Source organism: Taudactylus pleione, unplaced genomic scaffold (genome assembly GCF_031769625.1).
Source record: "Taudactylus pleione unplaced genomic scaffold, aTauple2 ptg000609l, whole genome shotgun sequence".
Taxonomy (NCBI): Eukaryota; Metazoa; Chordata; class Amphibia; order Anura; family Myobatrachidae; genus Taudactylus; species Taudactylus pleione.
Genome location: NW_028285011.1, coordinates 8,967,812 through 8,987,361, shown reverse-complemented (window position 1 = coordinate 8,987,361; position 19,550 = coordinate 8,967,812). Strand labels below are relative to the sequence as shown.

The 19,550-nt window shown below is 44.6% G+C and overlaps 2 protein-coding genes across 3 annotated transcripts in view; one reads left to right on the top strand and one right to left on the bottom strand.

The window, feature by feature from the left end:
- The window catches only part of TGFBRAP1 (transforming growth factor beta receptor associated protein 1), a 65,146-nt gene extending 60,872 nt beyond the window's left edge, over positions 1 to 4,274 (bottom strand). The window contains exon 1 of one of the 2 annotated variants that reach the window (XM_088454162.1): positions 4,144 to 4,274. The gene's annotated coding sequence lies outside the window, so the exon portion shown is untranslated. Of the gene's footprint in view, positions 1 to 3,483; positions 3,779 to 4,143 lie in introns of those variants that run through there. The other variant, XM_088454163.1, reaches the window with a different exon arrangement.
- A 91-nt stretch (positions 4,275 to 4,365) lies between these two features.
- On the top strand, positions 4,366 to 18,711 carry TSLIG2 (tRNA splicing ligase complex subunit 2). Its single transcript, XM_088454164.1, has 4 exons — positions 4,366 to 4,641; positions 8,696 to 8,859; positions 15,377 to 15,737; positions 17,933 to 18,711. Exons 1-4 carry the CDS (start codon positions 4,438 to 4,440, stop codon positions 17,987 to 17,989), a joined length of 786 nt encoding a protein of 261 aa, XP_088310290.1. The 5' UTR covers positions 4,366 to 4,437; the 3' UTR covers positions 17,990 to 18,711.
- The last annotated feature ends 839 nt before the right edge of the window (positions 18,712 to 19,550 follow it).

Here is a 19,550-nt window from a genome sequence, read left to right as displayed (position 1 = left end):
ACACAACAGATTGGGAAATGAAAAAGCAGCTAAGCTGGTTGCATTCTACAGAACATTTTCTGTTGAGGACAAACGCGAGGACGTGGACAAAGACAAGTACATGTTTGACTCAGACTCACATAACTGATTGAGTGAAATTCAGAGCCTAATTGTATTTCTTAATGCAACTGTTTAGTGTGTATTTATTCTATTACTGTGTTCATTTTGTTACTGTTCTCACTTCAAAAATTGTTCTTTTATTACTAAAACAGGGTTTACACATCTAAAATTAAAGTTTACTTAAAAAAAAAAATTCATAAAAAAAAATCTTATTTAAATCCCCAAAAATCTGATTTAATTCAAATAAATCAGATTTTCTTTTAAATTTTTATTTTAAAGAAATACGATTTTTATGCAACCCTGGTTCTAATGGTGTCTCTTGCAGTCATCTCAGTTATTGTGAATGAATCTATTAATCCATGTATTGCATGTAGACCAAGTGCCAGTCACTGTCTGCTTATTTGGGTACAGGAACACCTCCCTCCTAACATCCCAACCTGCTGCTGAGAAGCATGATGGGCATATTGTTAGTTAAGTATTAACACCAGTAATTTCAGGTATGTTATCCAGCTCTGAATACAATACTGGCTTTACTTGCTTCAGAAATCTTACATGACAACTAGAAGATCCTGTAAATTGATTCCCATGCTTAACAGAGAAATAAAACCTGCCCGTTGGAGATGCAGCCTCTATACTTTTCTAAGCAGGTCAAGTACAGATCATGTCCACAACACTACTGATCATGCAGCTGGACACTAACCATAGACTATACAACTCTAAGGGGCCCATTTATCAACGATCATTTGAGGTAAATTCCCCGAAAACACCTGTTTTCGAGGGTTTACCTCAAATACTTAGTATCCCCCGAATGTATGAAGGAGGGACCGCAGCAGGTATCTCCGATACCTGCTGCGATCCCTGAATTGCCGCCGGCAGCCGCCTCCCCCATAGGTTTCTATGGGGGATGCGATGCTGCCAAATGTATCAATATCGGGAATGCTTCGCATTCCCGATATTGACCCCAGCAGCTAACGCCATCTGCAGATAGCGTTAGCCGCTGTGTCCTATGGGCACTTACCGCATTTGAGCCGGCGGAGGGATCTTCCAGATCCCTATGCCGGCAATGGGCGCCGCTCATGTGCAGTCCGCAGGACTACGCATGCGCAGCAGCCCGGAATGCACTCCGGCCACATCGCAGGGACGGGCTCTTTTCGGAGCCCGTCTCCGTGCATGTGCCGGGTCATACATTCGGCTGGTATGATCGCATTTTGCAATGCGATCATGGGCGATACTGCATGCCCTGATCGCATTGCAAAATGCGATCCTTAATAAATGGGCCCCTAAATCAGAATGTTAGTATGTCTGGAAAACCTGTTTATTTGCAAAGTGACAAGTGCCAAAAATCAGAATCAAACTGTGTACACAGCTTACACGAGGCTATGCTTGTGCTTCTGTTACCGGATGTAACATAATGGAAAGATACACTGACCTGAGGAAAACCCTGAAGTTGACAATTTTGCAGAAACAAACAATAGAAAGTGAGCAGAGATAATACATTACCAGATTTTCATTCCAACCAGCCAGATGGGACAGATATCTGACAGATAATTGTATAGTGTATGCTCAGAATTACACACAGCACAATGGTCCTAGCACTTTTTGGAACTTTTGTAAGCAGCAGAAATATCTAAATTAGCTTCTTCTAAAAGGACAGTGTGACATCCGCCTAACAAGCATTGCACTTTTCTTTTTTTTTTCAGATTCTAGTTAAAACATGGATAGCAGCGGCATGAAAAAACGAAAAAATAAATAAATCCTGAAAAACAAATATTTTTGTTTAAAATGTTTTTACATTTAGCAGCCAATTCTATTAGCTACAGGATACTGCGGGTAAAAAAACCCACTGCCATGCTTTCTTGCTATTTAATTAGAAAATCTATGTTCAGTTAACACAAGTCTCAAGGGACTCGATTCAATTCAACGCTAATTGAATAGCACCGGGAGGAAGCTCCCGGGGCTATTCAATTCAGTGCGCTGTTAATCCCGACTAGGAATTTCTTCTCGCATCCCTCCTGGGGTGCGAGTAGAAATCCGACAAAACTCCTGGCGCGATGCTGTTTTCTGCCCATAGCGCCGCAGAAACAGCATTGTGCCGGGCAGTTTAGTCGGAAAATGCCGGTTCTCGCGACTAAACACCATGTTTAAGGCGTGAGAACCGGCATTCTCCGACAATACAGCACACTGAATTGAATAGCTTCGGGACCTACCTCCTGTGCTATTCAATTCGCGTTGAATTGAATCAAGCCCAATGAGAGTTAGCTCGGCTTTTAGTTTGCAGCCCCTGAGAGAGTAGGTGGTAATGGTTTTATTTATGTGGGCCATATATTTTGGGTGTTGTAGATTAGCTTTTGAACTTGCAGGTGGGAAATGCAAGTGTTTTTTAATAACCATCTCTGCGGTTCTCCAAAGTTATCTGCCACTTTTCTGGGATACAGGCTGCATTCCCAACTTTCTTAATGCACCCCTTCCCATCAGATGACACACTGTAGATTTACTACACGAATGCGGCGATCTAAGCATTTTCTAATTGAATAGCATGGGTCGCAAGGGTGTGCATGCTGAACATAGCCTGCATTAAAATCTCAGCATAATACAGCAAATTGATTCGGCCCCTTGGTATCTCAGCATTTGGAACATATACCATTTGGTGGTGTCATTCCTAGAAGTTGGACTTCAGGTTCACAGAATTGTCCGCTTAATACACATAGGAACAAATATTCAGAGTATTCCGGGTACAAAGTAAAGGCCCAAAACAATTTTACTTTCCCTAGATACGGGTGAAAGTATTTAGAATACGTATCAGTTATTGAAAGTAGAAATGAGCGGTTCTGTTCTACTCAGTTACATTCGGATTTGAAAACCGGCATCTTATTGGCTATCCGGCTCTCACGTGTTTTGGGTAGCCAATGAGATAAATCTGAACTTTCGCTAATTTGGCGAGTAGAACCGAATCGCTCATCTCTTAAAGTAGAGGGAATGCAAGCTCTTGTTATACCCTAATCCTACAGACAACACATGTATAAGAGATGGGTGATGTAAGGGATTCTCCCCTGGCTAGAAAGTGATGCCTGAATATAATTTGTTATAGGGAGTCTTTAGTGATAGGTGAAATTACAGCTCTTATTATGCTCTGCAGTGAACACACAAATAACTAATGAGCAGTAGTATCATGGGTACTCTGAACTCACAAGAAATTCTAAATATTCTCAATATTGAGGCACCATATAGTAACGGGAACACAAATTATGTTGGGCCATCACACTATATACTAGGACAGAGTTCTCAGAATAATAGTATATGTCGGTTATCCATTTCTTTCCACTGGTCCGAGGTTTACCCAGTTCTAAAGCTGGGAAATCAGGTTTCTGTGAACACCACACTCACCTGTAAGTCAGAAGCTGCTTAGTAGCAGTCACTGCAGGCTACAGCCTGATACCAGTATCCAACAAAACCCGGCACTATATCCATTAGGAACAGGTTTCACCAGGTGAGTCAGTCAGTAGCTACACTAGGAACAACTCCTGTGCTAGCAGCAAAAGAGCGTAGTGCCTGGGGAACAGGTGACAGCTGCCCTGATACAAACTAAATAACCCTCCATCATCAGAATATGCACAGTATATATACTTGGTGAATGCTAATGCTGTCCAAACATATACCACCACCAGCCTGCTCCTGTGGGGTAAGAGGCATAACAAATAGCATGACTACTGCCACATACGTGCAGGAATAATGCTAACGTATAATGCTGTAAATACAGTATATGTAGAAGCATGAGAAATGATTTATCTTAAAACAAGCAAAATTATTTTCTGTACATTTAATTACTCTGCGATATAGTATATACGCCCCCTCACATTACTATAATGTATGGGATTCAGCCTGATATTTCCTGGGGCATTCTCACAGCTCTGGCAAATGCTTTACACAGATCACATACAGATGGGCGCAGCGTACACATGACACACAGGAGATGCATGTATGACCGGTGCACACAGATAGATAGATGTATGTATGTAGGGGGAAGAGTCTGCGGGTAAGTAGTACCTGGATGTTCTGTGGCTGCCCCGGGCCTCCTCTCTGTCACCGTCACGTGATCTCAAGGGGGCGCGGCTCCAATGGTACGTGACGTGCCAACCTGACATTGGCACTAGTCACGTGATAGCCTGTAGGAATCTATCGCCGCCATCTTTGGTTTGGGTATGTATACACAAAATAAACCCCGCTGGATAATATCCTATATAACAGTGCATCGATACAGATATAGTGGTCGATACAGTGTTCCTCTATGCCTGTCTGCAGTGTATCCGCTATACACATTTCTGTATCAATGTGGCTGTAATGGCCACAGCTGTCTCTGCAGTGCACTATAGGGAGCGCAGCTCTGACGCCATTTCCGGCTGCAGCGCAGGGCGATGTGTGTGTGGGAGGCTGGAGCTCTCTGCCATGGCTCTGGGTGGCTGCTCGGGGGCACTGAGGCCAGAGTGTGATCTGCTGCACCCGGAGCTGCTCTCCAGGGACTTCCTGCTGCTGTCTCTAGGCCAGGTGAGGTAGAGGGGGCGGCACACAGCGCAGGCCGCGGGTACAGCACCTGTGTCAGTAAGCGCAGCTATGCCCCAGCTAGGGGGAGGACGGGGTCCAAATCTTGGAGACAGATAAAGTTGATAATCAACCAATGACATGCTGTCATATTACAGGCTGTGCTAGGGAAATGATAGAAGCTGATTGGTTGGTACTTAATCTGTCTCCACTTTATCTATATACAAGCCCTGACAAAAGGGGAGATGTATCAAGCTTTCAAGAGAAAGTGGTGAAGTTGCCCATAACCAATTAACTTCTAACTGTAATTTATCCAGCACCATTTATAAATTGACAGAAGCTGATTGGTTGCTATGGTCATCTCCAATTTCTCTCACTCTCTCAGGCTTGATAAATCTCCCTCTATATATGAGTGCAGTGGTGTAGCCAAACCTTTGAGGGCTCCATAGCACCATTTTGAAGGGGCCCTGCCCCAATGCTTCAAAAGAGACACCTCTCCACATTGGTTGTTCATTGTAGTGCGCTAGGTCATTTTATACCTCCTAGTAGTGCCCAAGTTCACATTACACCCACAATTCATATTTTGCCACATTGTAGTTCTGCCATTGCACAATATGCCACATCGCAGTGCCTCCAGTTCACATTATGCCACATTGTACTACCCCCAGTTTATAATATGCCACATTGCTCACTTAGGAGTAGATGTATTTTTATGCAGATAAGGGTCTTTATTTGTGTGGAACTGCTTCACTACAGTATCGTTGTAAAGCAGGTCCTGATAAAAGCTGCATGTATTGTTTGTTTTTCCCAAAGTGCAAGTGTTAAATCCCATGTCCAGTGATCTGCCCCTTTCGGCTGTCTCTAACCGGTGTTGTATTTTTACTGTGCATGCGGCGGTTTTGTTTTTCCCAGTGGCACCCGCGATTGCATGTTTGCGCACTTAATCTGCTGAGACGTGCGTGTGCGTGCTGCACATTTCAGACAAATCTTAACAATAATAAAAAAAAAAAAACTACAGCCAAGGACGGAGGGAGCAGTGAGGAGACTGCTGCAGCACCAGTCTGAGCTGGCCAAATCATTAAAGCAGAATTTTGGAACAGTCAGTGCCACTGACCATTCATACGATTAACTGCACATCAGTGCACTATCTTGAAGATCGCACACAACACCACATTAATACATAGGGGAGAAGAACTAACTGCAGCACATAAAGTGCTCAGTTACCAGTAAACCCCATAACGGACGATCATACATCTATCCCTAAGCCCCTAGCTCACTTTACAAAGGCTGTAATCAAGAAGAAGCCTGTTGTCTGACAGAGTTGAGCTCACTGATTACCTCAGTTGAGCCTGTGGGGGTTAAATGAGAGATGGATCATATCAGTGCGGAGCTTTACTGAGAGGGAGAGATGGATATCGCCACCTATATGAGCACTGACAAGTTCCTCATTTTAGACCGAACAACTGGCCAATTGCTTTGCCAGCAGTTCCGGGAACTTGGTAGACAACCCAGGATGGTCCCTAAGCCTCTGGGTCCCATAGCAACAGCACCCCCTGCACTCACTATAGCTACACCCCTGCCAGTGCTACTGGGTATATATTCAGCTTGAGGATAGGTGTGCAATCCTAGATCTTTGTTTTAAGTGATGCCAAGAATAATACCCCTTTTACACCGGAGCTAAAACCCGGGTTTTTGAAGGGTTAACCCGGGCAGCTCCCTGGTGTAAAAGGGCAGAGGGTTGGATCGCCGGGTCACCCCGGCAATCCAACCCAGGTACCTAGCAGGGTTTAACACGGGCGTAGCCCGTGAAACCCTGCTATGGGAACAGCGTACTCTGGGTCACGAAGACCTGGAGTGCGCTGCTAGCCGGCCGATTGGTCCGGCTTCAGTGGCGCTTGGAGATGACGTCATCTCCAAGCGTCCACTTTTACTCCGCAAAAGCCGGGTCTATGCAGACCCGACTGCGGTGTGAGCGGCGCTGACTCGGGAATATCCCGAGTCAGCGCTGGCAAAATTCCGGGTCTGATCCGGATAGGAACTTTGTTCCAACTCCGGGTCATACCCGGAATGTAGGTGGAAAAGGGGTATTAATGAGTAGTAATTTGCTCACACTTAAAGGGATTTTCCCCTTTTAAATGGTATTGTGGCCAAATTATATTTAATTTGAGGGACTGCAACTTGTTGAGTGCTAGGACCCTGCTAACTACAACAAACAGGAGGGGCATCCAACAAAGCCTAAAGCTGCATACACACCTAAAGATTTTCTGTCCAACCATCCAACTAGTTGATTGGTTGGAATGAAAATCTGGTAATGTATGGGAGTAAGTGATGATCAGCAATTTGCTCCTAAATGCCAGAAAATAGATGAAAATGGTCGTCAGACAAGTTTGTTAAATGTTTGATCTAAATAATTTGTTCAAACAACAGTTTTTGTCAATTTTTCGGCATTTAGGAGCAAATTGCTGATTGTCATTTACTCCCATACGTTACCAGATTTTCATTCCAACCAATCAACTATTTGGATGGTTGGACAGAAAATCTTTGTGTGTGTACCCAGCCTTACTATAGGGAAGTGGATCAGGACACTAGAACTCCTTTCAAACTTGTATTAGTCTATGTGCCAGCCTAGAGGTAGTCTATTTCCAGCCAGGCATGGAATATTTATGCACCATCTGCAGCCTCATCAAGTGTAAATATGAAGCAAAAGGATGTAGTTATAAATTATTGTAACACATTCAGCATGATCATGTGCCACTGCTTGGGAAACGCATAAGTAATTATTGAAGGTATGACATTCAGATTATCGATGAACATTAGTGTAAATTAAACAATTTACCTATAACTCAGGATGGAGTTACAAATATATTTGTATTCATCTATGATAGTTTATATAAGCGGGTGTGTCACAATGATAAACTACACTTAAGCTGGGTACACATTAAAGCAAATCGTGCATATTGTGCAGTGTGTATACACGAGATGCGTGCTCCTGCCGTTGCATGTGGCATCATCAGGTTCGATGTTCTGCACATCAAACCTGATGATATCGTATGTGGCACCATGTGTGTTAATGAAGGACAGAACTAGTGATCATTCCATCCTTTATTAATCACTGTAGTGTGTACCGTCAATTAAGCAATGTCCAGGGTATCGGCACGATTGCCGGTCGCACAAGTGTGTACTCAGCAATAGTGTCTGCAAATATGAAGAGAGACATCTGTAAATGTAATGTGCCATCTCATCTGCACTAGTAAAAATGTCTTTTTTCACTTTGTCGATTGTGCTAAATATTTGAGATATGTATTTTTTTTTTTACATCTGATGTGTTTAAACAGTTACATCTACTAATGGGTCACTTTAGGTAACACATTGTAAAGTCGCATGCTGCCACTATACTTGTCTTATCACCTCCTTTCTCTCTGTTACATGAATAACATATTTAAAGCCTTCACTGTGCTTTTGAATAGTAATTTGGCATAGATGCGAGGTAAAATCATCTTTTTCAATTCATTGCTGTAACTTTAGATAACTGTTGGCAGAACTTCATGGTTGGTAAGAAACCAAATGCACATCCTTAATATTTTGGTGATTGTTATTTTCATTGTATTAAGGGGCATATGTATCAAAGCTTGATGTGAGAGAAAATTGTGAAATATATATCACCAACCAATCGGCTCCAAACTATCATTTCTTAAACACAGCCTGCAAAATGTAAGTTAGAAGCTGATTGGTTGGTGATGCATATCTCACAACAATTTTATCTCACATCAAGCTTTCATACATATGCCCCTTAATTTCTTAAATATCCTTTTATTTGGTCTGTTTATATGCACAGTAACAGGCCTCATTGCTGTTTAGCTAAAGGTATTGTTTTAAAATGATATCCCTGGTTGATGTGAAAAGCAAAGTCAGAAAATGAAAATAGCTTTTTGTGCAGTTACTATAATTAGGTCTCCAATGTTACTGTTATACAGCACGTTTATTATGTTTCATACATATGCGATGTATACTTTTTGAAAGATCTATTTCTAAAGTGCCTCTTTTTTATATTCTGATTCAGAAAAATATTGCGATTGACGACGCTGTTAGTGACAAAGAGAAGCTAACAGAGATATTTGTCCAGCATGCCATGCCCCTTCCTCAGAGACCTTTACCCAAGAGCCGGTGGGGTAAAATGATCGAAATTAAGAGGGGTGAAAAGAAGCACATGAAGCCACAGACGAAGTAAGATGTCTGGTTACTTAAATAATTTATATGGCTAATAATTGAATAGTTTATTCTTTAGGGTCCATAGGCTCCACAGGGAGACCTTGGGGTGTAGGTGATGGGAACCAATCCAGGCACCACGTGGTTAAAGCTTTCAGTTCCCAGGATGCACTGGGTCCACTCTCCCTATACCATGCTCCCGAGCCAGAGGCACCTTAGTTTCGTTGGTGCCCGGCCGGAGTCGGGTCACCATTTTGCAGGCAGGCTGTTTAAGCAGCCCCTAAAGCTTAATTTCTTTATTTTAATTTTACAAAAATAGAGCACGCAGCAGCAAACTGTCCGTGGGACGTCTGCGCTGCTGCTCAGTCACATCTCCGGTGCCGCGTCGCCAGTAGCGATTTGGGGATCTTGGCAGGCGTTCCGGGGGTCAGCGCTAGCCAGGGCCCCCAGAGAAGACCCAGACTGTACCCGGACATCAGGGGACAGGTAAGGCGGGTCGCCGCTCGCGGTGACCTGTGCTTTATGGCAGTCGATACCTCCAGTCTCTGGACAGACCGTAGGGGGCCAAGTGTGGATGCAGGCTCCGGCCATCGTGCTCCATTGGACCACCAGGGACAATTTGGTGCAGGAACCCAGCGTCCTAGGGGTTAATAACTGGGGAGACAGCTTCCCTGTTTATGCGACTCCCCCCTCAGCTCAGTGCACCTTTCCACTGCGGTCTGGCTTCCCTGAGCTGCTCTCCTCCTCCGGACACGCCCCCTCTGTGGTCTCTGACGGCCATTTTCTCCATGGTGCAGTCGCAGTTCTCCCAAGACAACGCGTGGTCCGGTCCCCCTGCATACCTCTCCCCAGGGTCAGCGTATGTAGCACTATTGCCTACCAGACACTGCGTCTGTGTAGTTGAGTATAATGCCGCTGTGCAGCGTCTTTCCTGCATTGTATGTGACTTGTGCTAGTGCTGCCTGTCTGTGTCTCTTTTTTTCTGTCAGTCAGTTTATGGCTATACCTTTTCTCTCATTCTGCCCTAATACAGGTGGTGTTAGGGTGGTTCATACCTGACTTTATATATATAAATACAATATTTGAGAGGTCTGTCACTTACTGTTGTGTTCTGCACTGTGCTATATTTAGGCAACACGTTCCTACAGCTTACCTAAGCATAAGACCGGACCAGTATATTGCTCTCTGTTAGTATTTATATATACTTGTGTTTCTTTGTACCCTGTTCCATATTGTGCGTCATTTGCCCTGCAAACATGTCTGACAAGGGTAATGAACGCATTCCTGTACCTATGCCGCAATCTTGCAGATTATGTATTTCAGTTTTCAGTGAGGAGGATGTGGTTCAGGATGGGTTGTGTGAGAGGTGTTATAACCCGCCATGTGCCTCGAACCCACCGACATTAGTACAGGAGCCCCCTTGGTTGTTTTTTTTTTCTCAGTTGCTGGCCTCCATTGTGGACCGCCTGGCGGTCCCGGCTGTTGTTCCTCCTATGGGGGTACCACAGCAGCCCGTCCCTCCCTCACAGGGACTGACACTGATTGTGCAGACCCCTCCTGTACCACAGCAGGCGGTCATTCCCACAGTGGGATTACTACAGGATGGACCTCCACCATGGATGGATGTTTTCTCTACCTCAGTACAGAGTCTGGCTGCGGCCTCTAAGGCCATTCAGACCATGTTGCAGAGTGAGAAACCTGTACGTCCTGTGTTGTCATCTCAATCCACACATCTGCCAGAATATGAGATGTCATCTTATGATGGAGAGGTGGCTGATGCCTCTAACCCAGACTCCCCTCGGCAAGAGGTGGAGCCTAAGTCAAGGATTAATATTCCTGCCTTGGTGCGTGCGGTCAGATCCGCATTGGTTATAGAGGATGACGAACCATCCCCTAAATCCAAACCTCCCCCTGTTTAAACAGCTGAGGGTGACTTCGGCAGTATTCCCTCTGTCAGATCAGCTGGTGGATCACATGGCTGAGGCCTGACAATCGCCTGGTAAGAGGCATCAACCTCAAATACGTTTGAATTCCTATTACCCATTTCCTGAGGCTCATTGTAAGAAGTGGGAATCACCCCCTTTAGTGGATTCCCACATTACATGGTTAATTAAAAGTGCAACGTTACCTATGCCTTCCATTTCTTGGAGGACGGATGCCGATTCTAAGAAAGGCCTGGAGGCCTTACCCTATAATGGGAATTTTGTTTGGTCCAGACCTGGACATGATTGTTGACACATTAACCAAATCCAAATCTGCATTTCTGCCCTCAGCATCTGCTCCTGCAAAGTCTCGAAGCTCCTCCTTTCGGTCCTTTTGTCTCAAGGAAAATCCAAAGGGCAGTCCACTGCCAAGCCTAAGAAACAGGCCAGGAGCACAAGTCGCCCAGCCTCCAAACCAGAGGATAAACCCGCAGCCTGACGGGGCCGGCCTCACTCTGAGGGACCCCAGAGTGGGAGGCTGACTTCTTCAGTTCGCCCAGTGCTGGTGTCAAACTACTAAGGATGCTTGGGTAAGAGAAGTGGTCTCTCAGGGGTACACCCTCTCATTCCTTCGAAGGCCTCCCCACCAGTTTTTCTGCACAGGCCCTCCTTCAGACTAGACCAAGGCCTTGCAGATCCAGAGAGCCATACAGTCCTTGCTGCAGGCAGGGGTAATTTTACCAGTTCCGCTATCTCAGCAAGGGACTAGTTATTATTCTACTCTTTCTGGTTCAGAAACTGAATGGGTCCCATCGGCCTATGCTCAACCTCAAATCTCTGAACAAGTCCCTAGGGTGCCCAGGTTCAGGATGGAAACCTTACGATCCATCATACTGGCTATGGAACCTGGGGATTACATGGTATCACTGGACATTCAGGATGCATACCTACATGTTCCCATAACGCTTTCTCACCAGTGTTATCTGCGGTTTGCTATACTGCCACAATACTTCCAGTTTCCTCCCTAATTCCCTCACAGAGGATGGTTCATTTGAGAGCCCTTCTGGGTTCTCACCAGCAGAGAATCTTTCTAACTCCAGAAAAGATCTCCACGCTGCAGCTGTAAGTACGCAGATGCCTCCGCAGTCGCCGGGTGTCAGTCCATTCGGCGATGCAGGTTCTGGGATCCATGGTGTCCACATTCGACATGGTGGAATATGCTTAGTTCCATTCCAGGCCCCTGCAGGGGCTGATCCTCTCCAGGTGGAACAGATTAGCCCACTGGATCAGGGCTCAGAAGATGGTACTCTCTCCGGAGGTGAGCCTGTCTCTATCTTGGTGGCTATTGACATCTCATCTAACCAGGGGTCGTCCCTTTTGGAACCCGGACTGGATACTCCTAACAACGGACGCCAGTCTCCGGGGATGGGGCGCACTGACCGGTCCACACTTCTTTCAGGGCTGGTGGACAAGGTAGAGGCATTCCTTCCCATCAACATATTGGACCTTCGGGCTGTGTACAGGGCCCTCATGATGGCAAAGCACATTCTTCACAGAAAGGCCGTGCAGGTTCAGTCTGACAACGCCACCACAGTGGCTTACATCAACAATCAAGGAGGCCCTCGAAGTTGGGCAGCGATGACAGAAGTGTCAGGCATTCTGACATGGGCAGAATCTCCTCTCCCGGCCATTTCGGCAGTGTTCATTCCAGGAGTTCTCAATTGGGAAACTGACTTCCTCAGCCGTCACGATGTGCATCCAGGGGAATGGTCTCTTCACCAAGAGGTGTTTCAACTCCTAGTGGACAAAAAATGTCTCCCAGAAGTGGATCTCATGGCCTCCAGGCACAATCACAAGTTACCAGTGTACGGGTCCAGAACAAGAGATGCCGAAGCAAGCCTAGTGGATGCTCTGGCAGGTATGCAAACCGGAAGGTCCATTTCACCATTTCCTCCAGTCTCCCTGATTCCTCTGGTTCTTCAGAAGTTAAAGCAAGACGGAGGCACTGTCCTGCTGGTGGCTCCAGCTTGGCCCAGACGTCATTGGTACTCAGATCTTTGGAGTCTCTCCGTCGACACTGCTGCCTCAACATCCAGACCTGTTGTCTCAGGGTCCTTGCCTTTACCCGGACCTGGATCGTCTGTCTTTAACGGCGTGGTTCTTGAGACATCCCTCCTAAGGTCCAAGGGATTCTCTAGCTCGGTCATCAACACGATGCTTAGAGTGCGTAAACCTGCCTCTGCCAGGATGTACCACAGAGTGTGGCATACATATTTCCAGTGGTGTCGTACAAGAGATTAAGACCCTCAGGTGTTTATAATTTCAAGAATACTGGCATTCCTTCAAGCTGGATTGGACCTCTGGCTACGCCTGGTCTCGTTGAATGTGCATGTCTCTGTACTGTCAGTGTGGTTCCAACGTAGAATTGCTCCGCTTCCGGATATTCACACCTTTCTGCAGGGTGTCCTCTGGATTCAACCTCCCTTTGTTCCCCCAGTGGCTCCTTGGGATTTGAAAGTAGTAACACAGCCATCCAGGGTCCTCAGTTTGAACCACTAGATTCAGTGGAACTTAAGTGGTTAACAGCTAAGACTCTCTTTCTTCTGGCTATTGCATCTGCCAGGAGGGTGTCAGAATTGGGAGAGCTCTCCTGTCATCCTCCTTTTCTGATATTTCACCAGGACAGGGCGGTGCTTCGTATTCGCCCTGACTTCCTTCCTAAGGTTGTTTCTAGTTTCCATATTAATCCGGAAATTATAGTACCGACCTTTCTATCACCAGACCTCTCGGCAGGTGAGGCCTCATTGGATGTGGTCCGCGCCCTCAGAATTTATGTGGACCGTAACAGTTCTCTTCGGAAATCAGACTCCTTGTTTGTGCTCTGTGGATATCACAAGAAGGGATGGCCAGCCAATAAACAAACATTGGCTAGATGGCTTCGTATGACTATCTCAGAAGCTTACACACAGGCAGGCCTGCCTGTTCCGACTTCTGTTAAGGCTCATTCTACTCGGTCTGTGGGTCCCTCGTGGGCAGCTTGCCATGGCGCCTCAGCTGTTCAGCTTTGTAAGGCGGCCACGTGGACTTCTGTCCGGACCTTTCTAAGGTTCTATGCATTTGCTACCTTTGCCTCTCAGGATGCTTCCTTTTGGGTGCCGGATTCTCCTCTCAGTGCAGGGGCTACCCTACCCTTAAAAGGACTGCTTTGGGACATCCCCAAGGTATCCCTGTGGAGCCTATGGACCCTGAAGAAGAAAATGAGTTCTGGTAAGAACTTACCTTTTGTTAACTTTCTTCGAAGTCCATAGGGTCCACAGGGCACCCACCCTGACGCACCTGGCTTCATATGGGCTATCATGCTGGTCACCGGTTTCCTGTCTCCTTCTCTGAGAGTGTGATTCTTGAGTGTTCCAGTCTTCTTTCTCTCTTATCCTCCTCCAGCCTTTGGCTTTTTACCAACTGAGGTGCCTCTGGCTCGGGGGCGGGGTATAGGGAGAGTGGACCCAGTGCATGCTGGGAGCTGAAAGCTTTAACTGCGTGGTGCCCGGATTGGTTCCCATCACCTACACCCCAAGGTCTCCCTGTGGACCCTATGGATTTCGAAGAAAGAGAGTTAACAAGTTCTTACCATAACTCTCCTTTTATATCTTAGTTTTATAAAGCCCATCTATTATCAAATTCAGAGGTTTGCATTTCCAAAGCCCTCCAGAAATTCACGAGGCCAATCTGATCATTGTCAAGGGTCCAGCTAAGGGAAGCAGGGAAGCGACTGGGCCCGTGCCTCTGGGAGGGAGGGTGCCAGTGGCCACCATAAAATACAGAGAGCATAAGTGACTGCCATACAGTGTATCATTGATCACCATACAATATAGATAACATCAGTGACTGCCCTATAATACAGAAAGCATCAGTGACCACCGTACAATACAGAAAGTAGCTCATTAACCCCTTAATTTCCTCCCTCAGTCTCCTATAAAAAATCCTTTCATCTTTACCCATTAAAACAGCGGTGGGCAATAAGCAGCCCACCAGCTGCTGTTGAACTACACATCCCGGCATGCCCTGCCACAGTTTTAGCATTAAAACATTAACCCTTTACCCCCTTATTCTTAAAGTTCTTCCTGTTGTAGCCACACAGTGTTCAGGAAGCAAGCAGGTCCCCTGGGAGGAGATAACTAATGCAGTCCACTGCCCCCGGCTCCTCACCAGTTTTAAAATACTCCTATTCTGTTTCACCTGGGATCAAGTCTGTGCCAGCCCTGCTGGCAATGCCCCCTCTCCATCACCTAGGACACGTGCCCATCATGCCCCATCCCCCCTTTCAGCTGCACCACTGTCTACAGGTAATTCTGTTTGATAACTCCAGTGGTAGACACTATAGATAATATTTATTATGCTTACAAAGGCAAATGTTAGGGTACAATATGCTTCACCACCTCCCTAAACAATTGTTGCTCACAAATTGTTACAAAATTGGAGATATTTGTAAAGGGTGTTCTATTAATTTACTTGATCAAGCTACAGACAGTTTTATACTGTTAAAACAGATTAGTTTAGTGCTGTTTACTACTGTTTTGTTGTTTGGATGTAACATAATCTGAGCAATGTTTTAGTTTCAGTGTGGAAAGTGGAAGAAAACGACCTCTCATAGTGTTTGATGGAAGTTCCACTAGCACTAGTATAAAGGTGAAAAAGACAGAAAATGGAGAGACAGCTCTGCGAATCGATCCACAATGTCCAGACAAAAACAATAGTGCACGTGTCGGATCAGGAGCAGTGCCTACTAGCCCAATTAACCTTAGTTCTCCTACTGCCAACAGACAGACCAAAGTGGTCACTACTGGTAACCATGGACATATTACTAGTGGGCTAGGGAGCACTGTGGCAGCACTCAGTTTAAAAGCACAGTCACCCATCAGTGGAGTTGCTGTTAAAATAAAAAGAGCTGCACCAAAGGAGGACACTGATATGACGGTATGTAATTTCCAGGCCAACTTTAATTCTTGCAAAGAAGGAATGTTGAAATTATGCATTTGTATCCCTCTTCTGTGTTTGGGTATCTAATTGTCTCTACTTAATATTTGTGCTGTCCACTTATGAATTACACAGATTCTGTGGCTCATTAAAACCAGGTGAAATGCAGGCTTGAAGTCAGCCAGCTACAGAATCTGTGTAATTCATGTGTCCTGGTTGAAAGGGATAGTAATGTAAGCCTAGATATGTTCTTTGAGCAATTGTCTCATACTGCTGTATGAAGTCTTGTATTAATATCACAAAAACACTGGTCTTTCTTTTCAGTAGTTATTTAGCCAATAATATATTGGTCATTGAGAATAAGCATCATTAAACATGTTCTTTACGTTTGGACGATAGCGATATCGTCCATCGGCCATGCATGCCTGTCAACTTGCTCGATATCGAGCAAGTTACAACAGGGACCCACGGTCGTTGATCGCGGATCGCTATAGTCGACGGTAAGTATGTGGTGTGCTGGGTGATCGATATCAATCACCCAGCACACCAGGGAGGGTGCATAGCGATCTGCTACGATATCGAATCGCTGACAGCTCACTGCCTGTGTATGCACCATTAGAAATATTCACTTGTTTAATCATTTTGTCTTTTTTCCCCCACTTATTTGTGATATGTCATTTTCACCAATCTAAAGCTGCGATTTAATTGTATGAGAACGGGCGCCCATTTATTTATTAATTACGTTTCTTAAATAGCGCACCAAATTCTGTTGCACTTTACAATTGGAAACAACATTAATAGAACAAAACTGGGTAGCAACAGGCAGATATAAAGGTAAGAGGCCTGTTCCCAAGCTTACAATCTATAGAGAAATAGGTATTGATACACAAGGATAGGTGCTACATATTGCACATTGATCCTGCCAGATTGCAGAGGTTATTGGTGAGCTGTATGATCCAGTTACACAGGAAGGTTGGCATAGGGTTAGGAGGATGTGAAAGAGAATATATGTGAGGTTATGTATGGACTGTAAGAAGGGATGTAATTAGATAGGGAAGCTATAAAAGGTTATGTGGTGGTTCTGGAATCTGATAAGCTTGTCTGAAGAGGTGAGTTTTCAGGGAACATTTGAATGTTTGGAGACTAGCGGAAAGTCTTGTGTGTGGGAGGACAATCCACAGAGTGGGTGCAGCCTGGAAAAAGTCCTTTAACCGTGAATGGGAACAAGTTATATGTGTGGATGAGAGACGCAGATCTTGTATTTAGTCTGACCATGCATTTGGTCCGACCATACTTTTTCACAGATGTCGCGCCTTACCAATCAGAGGTGAGGTGCAATTATTCAATTGTTTGGGTGTGTGCTGCGATTGGGTGCGTCTACAGGGTTGGGTGGTGTTAATGCAGTATGGACGTCTATTCCCACCATTTGTGATCAGACGCCCATTCTCCATTTTGATCTGCGTGGGATCAGAAGCATTGTTTAGGTGTCTGTACAGGAGTAAGGTTAAACAGCTCTACACTTCATAAATATACACTGCAAACACAGCTCACTGCACTGCATTAAAACAATATTTTTTACCTTAGGGGGAAGATCCAATTTGCAGGGGGAGGCAGAGTAAACCATTTTCTTAGGAGGGGAGAACAATGAGATTTTGAAGAGCAATCAAATTTAAACTCCAAATTCTGTGAGGTACCTCCAATTATGACCACTAAGCAAAATCAATTAAGAAAATTCCATTACTGAACTCACACCCTTAGGGGTAGTGAGTTCCAATTTGCGATAACTACAGGCAGAAGGCGCCCAAAGTCTGTTTTCGTGCCTGTTTGAAAACTATTGAATCAGTCCGCCCATGTAAAACATAGGTGACACTCGGGCATTCTTTAAGGTGGTTAATCACGCCCACAAATTAAACATTTGAATCACGACGATAGCTAATCGCGTTTGAACAGCTCGTTCAGACTGGAATATAGACGCGATTACCATTTTTAAAACAATTGAATCGCCCCCTAACATGCGATCTTTATCACATACTGGTTTACCCCAAAGGAACTACTTCCATTTAGCAGAACTTGACACTGAAAAGTTGCGTATTTTATATTGGACATGCTGGAACACTTGGTTGCTTCATGGCCCCACTATCATCCAGTTGTTCACCTGGAGCACTAACCAATTAAGAATTTTACTTCTCTTCCAGAATGACCTGAAGCCCACAGAAGCAAAGAAGAAGATTCAACATGTCACATGGCCATGATTTACCATCCTGAGGACTTCCCAAACCTGGACTTTATAATATCATCTTTTAATGATCAATCATGGAATTTTTATATGCAAATGGCCATAGATATCACTTTTATGTCAAATAAAAATGTGTGTTGAAGGTGCATGAATCTTGTCACAGGACAGTGTTTCTCGGGAGCAGAAACACATGCCTGCCCACAGATCACATCATCATACGTGGATTTACTAGCTTATTGTTGAGGAGAATCTGACTGTTGGCTAGAACGTTTAATACTGTCCTAAAAAAATCTTAGAGTAGGGTTTTTGTTGTGGTTTTTGTTTATTTTAGATATATTAACAGAACTTACCTGTATTATTTTTATAATATAAAGGGGGTTTAAATTGCTATGATGTTTGTATTTTTTGCACTGCCTCTATTTGGGGCTCTACCAGGGTTCTGGCTGTATGGAGGGAGTAAAATGCTTACTTTCTGACAAAAGTATAGCTGCACTAATGAGAAGTTATCTTGGTGAGATTAATACACTGATCCAATGTTACCGTTCCACGTAATATAGGTTGAGCTTGGCTATGTACAATCTATGCTTCAAATTGAAGCCGGCTTTGTCTTTATTGTGATAAATACTTCCAGGAGGCAGATTTTGTTTTTGTGCAAGTACATGTATTTTAAAACAGAGTTTTTACTAGTCATGTATGTGTGAATACTAAAAAGTCACATTAAATATTATTAAAATATGATCACACTGTATTATTTTAGTACATAACAAAGGGACACATGGCTAGAAATACAATAGAACCTGATATATATTTTCACTGTTCTGTGTTATTGTCCATAATGGGCTAGGATGGGTCCTTTGCAGTACCAACCTGCCTATTTATAAAACGTAGCCTGTCACAAATCTGCTCTGTTGTGTATTACCCATAATCATCTGGTTACTATAGATACACTTCTTTTTCATTTTGCAATTAATGTCCCTGACATGTGAAGCTACATTTACTCTGTCACAATAGAGCATTTGCACATAGGCAAAGTTTATTAAGGGCATGTAGACGTGTGCAGCGTTGTGCGCACCCGGAGGTCAGTCTCTTTTACACCAAGGATATGACTGGTGCAAGTGCACACTGATAATGATTATGGCTATGAAACCAAACGTTCAGGTAAGGGAGGTGAGATGGCATTGATGCGGACAACTTAACATATGGGCGAATAACCATATTTATGAACAGTAAACGGATGTATGAACGGGTGGCTAATGAGCAGTAAATGTCTGGATGTGCTTCGGCCCATTATCATGGTGAAGCAGGCCTAGACACCGCCTGGGTGCATGCCGAAGAAGTGGTATTAATTCACCTGTCCGGTGGATCGCAGTCTACATCTTGCGGCTGCTTTGACCACTGCTGGCAGGGATTCGGCGCATGTGCAAGTGAAAACTTCCCAGTGGCAACTGTGACTGTTTAAAAAAATGTAAAATAAAATAAAGCTTTATAATTTTTTGTATGCACAATCTGATGGAAATAACAGCCAGGGACAGTGCTGTGTGAGTGTGGCAATGACGATAGCTGCAGTTAATGACTGG